Consider the following 7245-nt stretch of genomic DNA (forward strand, 5'->3'; position numbering starts at 1 on the left):
TGCAGCCAATCGACGGCTGTTGATCGGCTGCAGCGTTTGCGTTCTGACCTCACTTTTAGGTGTATGTATATCATATGATTTGGGTATGTTACAGTTCATCACCCAATCCTTTGGTTTCCGTGGAAGATAAGCTTCCAGTAGAGGTGTTTGATATTATCCAGTATCCTACACCCCTCTCCCCATTTATAACACATGCACACTCTGCTGAATGAGCATGCATGAGTTCGGGGCGGCCATAAGAAATATGTCAAATAAACAAGGTTTTGGCCTATGGCCACCTGATGTGTATTGGCCAGCTGTAGTTCTTAGATAAGCCTAGGTCTCCTAGGTTAAAGTCCCAGCACTCATGCCCCTTGTGCCTATGCCCTCACCTAAAATCCAGGGTTGTTTGTGTTGAGTGACACCATCCTCATATGTCAATCACCAGTAAATATAACTTGTCGCTTTCTGTCAATCCAAAATGTATTCAGATGTTTCATTGTTGAATGTGCTACCGGGAAAGTTGAGCGACATCTCATAAGTATCATTACAAGGAGTGTACATTTATAGCGCCCCCACCTCTCCACATCACAGGGGCTGCTGCAATATATTCGCACATTATCGAACTCTTCATAGGACCTTATAGCCACATGGATAATGAACCAAAATGCAAAACATAGTCCTAAACTTGCTCATATTCTTCTTCTTTTTTTTTTAAGCTTGCAAAAAATATAGGAAACATTGCGTTCAATGATATTATGGAAGCCTGTCTGCCTGTTGATGATACAGTGAAGCCTGCGCCCAGCAGTGACATGTAAGTTGTAGATTAACACATACTGTGCTATATTTAACTAAATGTGATGCTGAACCTCAGGCGTGAGCTCTGTTCTTCTCCATCTGTTGTGAATCTAGCATTGCTGTATATAACGCTATAGTGTTATGTTACTTCCTGACCGGTACAGCTAATGGCCGCTTCTGCCATGAGGCCAGATGAGCATCTTACCTCGGACAATGGTCTGAGGAGTCTTGCCTCAGCACAGTGTAACCATTCGCACTTCCAGCCACACTGCCTCCCTCTGTTAAGTTTATAATACATTAATGCAATTGTTACGTAAAAAAACCCCCAATAAAGTGACTTTGAAATAATTGAAGAAATAAGTGTTGGCTGTGCATTGGCAGAAGCAACATGCAGTGGTGTGATGAACTCACCTCATCACGCTGCTGACATCACTCCTGCGCTACAGACGAGGCAACAGCGGGAAGGTAATCGCTCATTGGAGCCAAAGGTACCCCCTCATTCTCCTGTTTACAATAGAATTCCCTGCTGATAGTATGAGGGCACAGTATGGAAAGGATGGAGGGGAGGAGTAAGTGGGGGAGCAGAGTCTAGAGAGGTGGCAGTGTGGGGGGAGGGGGGCAGAATTCAGAGGGGCAGCGGCATGGGGTCAGTGTAAAGTGGTAGCAATATGTAGATGGGTACAGCATGAGGGGGTATAGTGTGGACACAGGTAGAGCATGAGAGGAAACGTAGAAGTGGGTATGGTGTGGAAGCCATATCAGCATGTGACAGTTATCATTCATAAGGGAGGACATGTGGTGCTTTTAGTTCACAAGAGGGGACAGTATGATGTTTATAATTCACTAGAAGGTGGCCCGATTCTACGCATCGGGTATTCTAGAATTTACGTATTGTGTAGTTAATGTATGATTTTTGTTTATTTAGATGGATGGATGGATGGATGTTGTGTGTAGTTACCAAGTGTTTGTGTAGGGCGCTGTACATGTTCTGCGTGTTGTCTGGGTGTGGCGGGGGGTGAGAGCAGTGTTGTTTGTGTGTTGCGTTGTTTGTAGAGCGCTGTGTGTCTGTAGCGTTGTGTGTGTGTGTGTTGCGCGGTTTGTGTGGGGGGTGTGTGTGTGTTTTGAGGGGAGGTATGTTTTATGCAATGTGTGTGTTGTGCGGTATGTGCGTATATTTGTGTGTGCCGCGGTGTGTGTGTGCGGCGTTGTCTGTGTTTGTGGGTGTCTGTGTAGGGCAGTGTTTGTGGTTCCCAGTGTGGGTGTTGTGTGTGTGTGTGTGTGTGTGTGTTTTGGGGGGAGGTGTGCACCCCCCATCGTGCTCAATGCTGCGCACCCCCCATCGTGCTCCATCCCCCATGCTGCGCACCCCCCATCGTGCTCCATCCCCCATGCTGCGCACCCCCCATCGTGCTCCATCCCCCATGCTGCGCACCCCCCATTGTGCTCCATCCCCCATGCTGCGCACCCCCCATCGTGCTCCATCCCCCATGCTGCGCACCCCCCATCGTGCTCCATCCCCCATGCTGCGCACCCCCCATCGTGCTCCATCCCCCATGCTGCGCACCCCCCATCGTGCTCCATCCCCCATGCTGCGCACCCCCCATCGTGCTCCATCCCCCATGCTGCGCACCCCCCATCGTGCTCCATCCCCCATGCTGCGCACCCCCCATCGTGCTCCATCCCCCATGCTGCGCACCCCCCATCGTGCTCCATCCCCCATGCTGCGCACCCCCCATCGTGCTCCATCACCCATGCTGCGCACTCCCCATCGTGCTCCATCCCCCATGCTGTGCACCCCCCATCGTGCTCTATAGTCACACATCAGACAGTATACACGCACACATCTGATCGCATACACACACACACACACACACCCCACTTCTCCCTGTGCCCACCGGTGGGCGGTCCCAGCAGCTGTGCTGCACGCCGTGCTCCTCTGCCAACACTCACAGATCCGATCGCATACACTCACACACACACACTCACACACATCAGAACACACTCACACACATCCGATCGCATACACGCACACACACACTGACGATATCGCACATACGCGCTCACACACACAACATCCGAAGATACCACATGCTTCCGGCCATGTGATCCTCCGGCAGGTCCTGGAAGGTCACTGCACGCACAGTATCGCCGCCGAGAAGCAAGCGATATCACGGGATGTTGTGAGTGTGTGGATGCAATCTAATGTGTGTGTGAGGTGTGTGTGAGAGTGAGTGTGATCTGATGTGTGTGTGTGTGTGTGTCTGTTCTTATGTGTGTGCGTGTGTGTGTGTTCCGCCGCTGCAGGACCTTGATGCGCTCACCTGGGAGCCGGTGTACGCTGGTAACCATGCTACAATATTACTCGATGTGTTCCATGGTTACCAGCGTACCCCGCCCCCCGCTCGCACGGGAGCCCACACCAGCGTACGCCGGCGTACGCTGATGTGGGCTCCCGGGGGTACAGCACTCACCTGGGAGTCGGTTCGGGGAATGCGTGAGGGGGGCGGGGCGTGGCCAAGTTGCCAATGCGTGCAGGGGGCGGGGCATGGCAGAGTTGCCAATGCGTGCAGGGGGCCGGGGCGAGAGGCCAAACCGTGCGACGGGGCGGAGCCGAGGTGAGGCGAGCGGCCAATCTGTGCGGGGGGGCGGGGCCATGGGGAGCCCAGCGGCCAATTCGCTGTTTGTCACCGTAAGTACACAATTTTAGAGCAAGACAGACAGACAGACAGAATAAGGCAATTATATATATAGATAAGAATGGACAGTTCAGTTTAGTGGTGGTTATCGTTCATATAAGGCTAGGTTCACATTTCACAATTTGTTTATTATCAGTCACAATCCGCCGCTCTGATAAACAACACAATCCGTTTGGCGGATTCCGTTGTTTCCCATAGACTTGCATGAGCAGCAGTGTATTGTGACTGATGCCCTTGCATTGCATCCGCCGCCCGAGTGATCAGTCGTGGAACGACTGACCGTCGGGCGGCAGGAACGCAGCTTGTAACGTTTTTTGAGCAGCGGAATCCTTTTGATTTCGCTGCACATGCTCTCTCTCGGCGGCCGAATGATCAGCTGATTACCCGACAGCCGCCTTCTGTGAGCGATCAGCTGATCTCCCGGCTGCCGGCTTTTGAGAGCGATCAGTCGCTCTAAAAAGCTGGCGGCCGGGAGATCAGCTGATCGCTCACAGAAGCCGATGGCCGGGAGATCAGCTGATCGCTCACAGAAGCCAGCGGCCGGGAGATCAGCTGATTGCTCTCAAAAGCTGATGGCCGGGAGATCAGCTGATCATTCACAGAAGCCGGCCGCTGGGAGATCAGCTGATTGCTCTCAAAAGCCGATGGCCGGGAGATCAGCTGATCATTCACAGAAGCCGGCCGCTGGGAGATCAGCTGATTGCTCTCAAAAGCCGATGGCCGGGAGATCAGCTGATCATTCACAGAAGCCGGCCGCTGGGAGATCAGCTGATTGCTCTCAAAAGCCGCCGGCCATTGTGAATGATCACTTGTTTTACAACGGAATCCGCTTTCTTGTGACAATGAATTTCAATTCTTGTCATCCGTTGTACAATGCATCAGTCACAAGCGTCAAGCAACGCAGGTGACTGATGCAAAACAACAGAAATGTGAACCTAGCCTAAGGGGTAAGATGGAACGGTTTTATTTCTTAAAGGCAGAAAGTGTACCTGCCATAATTTATTAGAGAGTACAGTGTAGAGCCCATGTACCTTAAGAGGGAAAGAGTGAGGGACATTTTTTTTTGAGCAAAGTAAGGGGCAATTATTTATTTAGGGGCACAGCATGGGCATTTGTGGGTGTGAAAAATAATCACAGCTGTGGACCAGATGAAGGTGAAAGGGTGAGAGCTATGCCAGTCACAGAAGACACCAACTTTAATGTACCGGTGTCTAATCAGTTCTGCGGTTCCTGTGTGATGATGGCTTGTAACAACAACTCCCAGCTTCTCTTTACCATTAGACATACTGGGAGTTGTAGATTCATGTGATACAAGTGTATATGACAGAGATTGATCCGACATTGCAGTTGATCACCAAGTAGTCCTCTAATGATAATCTACTGCTGATTAACCAGTTATCTTAGCAAAATTATACTACGCAGTCCAGTAAGTGACACATCACTGGAATCAGGATCTCAGCCCTTATGTAGAGAGAAAAGAGGGCCAAGGACTGATGAGGTCATCATGCTGCGAAGTAATTACCCCAGGCCCCCCTCTTCACCGGGCCCCATACACCAGTAAGGGCAGCAATGCCCTGATTATGATAGTGAATATGTACCATATCTGTGTGTGAAATGTTGTTGAACCTGTAGCGGCCTCTCGTGGTGACATGTTGCTTTACAGTATTAGTTGTTTTTCTTTTTCCCTATCATTATAGGAATGCCAGGAAAGATTACATTACTGCAAAGTACATAGAAAAAAGGTATGCACGAAAGAAGTATGTTGACAACGCAACTAGAATGCACAGCCTATGTGATGCCGTCAAGACCAGGGACATACATGCACTGGTACAGCTGCACGCAGATGGAGTAGACCTTACAGAAACCATTCCATTAGCAAACGGGCATGTGAGTGCACTCTCTCACTTACTGACTGCATGTTATGTTTTTTGTTTTTTTTTATTTTATTTTTTTAACATTGATTTTTCATGTTTGCACATTGGCCTTTCAGTAAGGTGGCATCACAGTGCTCATGTATTCCTTTGCAGCGCTGGGGTTCTAGGTTCAATATCTAGGGATTCCTTACTGTTTCGATTTTTGACTCCTACATATAAAGCCTCAAGGGAATGTGTTACCATATGTGTGTATGTATATATATATGTATGTATATATATATATATATATATATATATATATATATATATATATATATATATATATATATATATATATATATATATATAATATATACATTATATATATGTATATATTGTATGTATATGTGGGTATGTGTGTGTGTATATGTATATGTATATATATATATATATATATATATATATATATATATATATATATATATATATATAAGTGAGAGGGATATCTATATAGATAGAGACATATATATATATATATATATATATATATATATATATATATGTCTCTATCTATATAGATATCCCACTCACTCAAAAATAAAAAATGGTCATGTCAATGCTTTTGTGTTTGTCCACCTATGCAATGCATGAGAAAAACGCAGTGAACAAAAACGCACAAAAATGGGGTAAAACGTGGTGTGTTTTTACCACTGCGGTTTTGCCGCGGGTGCACTTTTGTTCGTTTATTGCGGCCAAAAACACAGCGTTTTTGAGAAGTGCAATAACGTCAGCGTGCGCACAGACTTGGTGATCCACTTATCCATGTAGTTGTTACCTGCCATTACAATCTTGCTTGTGATGATAATGAGACTTCTGAAAATTGGTCTATAAATAGGAAATATGAGTCTAAAAAAGCCTCAATAGCCAGTGTAAAAATTGAAAGAGATGTTTTTTTTTTAATGGTTTGTTATATGAGAGAAAACCTAGCCAAATTAAAAAAAAAAATAATTCATTTGCCACAAAAACCTAAATTAAACACTAGGCCATTTTGTGATGATACATTCCCATTAAGGGGGGTGCCTGTTGCCACTTTTTTATTCCATGGAATGTGAGTGGCACCATGATGTTGCTTGTACACATAGCTGCCAGGTCGTGTATATGATTGGTGGGCATCATGCATGCGTATTACTTTAATGAATAGGGCAGAACATCCCACACAAATCACAGCAGGTATACCGTATTTTTCGGACCATAAGACGCACTTTTTTTCCCCCTAAATGTTGGGGGAAAGTGGGGGGTGCGTCTTATGGTCTGAATGTGGCTGCGGGGAATGAGAGTGCTGCGGTGGAGCGGGTCATCGGGGGCACGAGCAGGCTGCAGCATCACCTGCTGTGACAACGTGGACCCGCTCATTACATATGCAAGCCCATCCTCCCGCCCATCTCAGCGGTGAAGCTGGGGGTATATGAGCCGGATGGATGGGGGTATATGAGCAGGATGGATGGGGGTATATGAGCAGGATGATTGCATATGAGCAGGATGGATGGGGGTATATGAGCAGGATGGATGGGGGTATATGAGCAGGATGATTGCATATGAGCAGGAAGGATGGGGGTATATGAGCAGGATGGATGCGGGTGTATGAGCAGGATGGATGGGAGTATATAAGCAGGATGCTGGTATATGAGCAGGATGGGGGTATATGAGCAGGATCATATACAAGGCAGGATGATCATTACCAGGATGGGGTACCTTAGTAGAGAATTTGGGGACATTACCCCCATAACAGTGTCAGCAGTAGAGTCTCGTTCCATAACAGTGTGTCATGACCACATTTTTTAGTTAAAATTTTATTTTCCTATTTTCCTCTAAAACCAGGGTGCGTCTTATGGTCAGGTGCGTCTTATAGTCCGAAAAAT

At 47.2% G+C, this 7245-nt stretch overlaps 1 protein-coding gene across 1 annotated transcript in view; it reads left to right on the forward strand.

Annotated features, from left to right (window-relative positions):
- The window catches only part of ASAP2 (ArfGAP with SH3 domain, ankyrin repeat and PH domain 2), a 297496-nt gene that overhangs the window by 265237 nt on the left and 25014 nt on the right, over positions 1–7245 (forward strand). The window contains exons 16-17 of the mRNA XM_075341565.1: positions 699–793; positions 5171–5360. Of these exons, the coding sequence (XP_075197680.1) occupies positions 699–793; positions 5171–5360 (285 nt within the window). The remainder of the gene's footprint in view (positions 1–698; positions 794–5170; positions 5361–7245) is intronic.

This window comes from Anomaloglossus baeobatrachus, chromosome 3 (assembly GCF_048569485.1).
Source record: "Anomaloglossus baeobatrachus isolate aAnoBae1 chromosome 3, aAnoBae1.hap1, whole genome shotgun sequence".
NCBI classification, from domain to species: Eukaryota; Metazoa; Chordata; class Amphibia; order Anura; family Aromobatidae; genus Anomaloglossus; species Anomaloglossus baeobatrachus.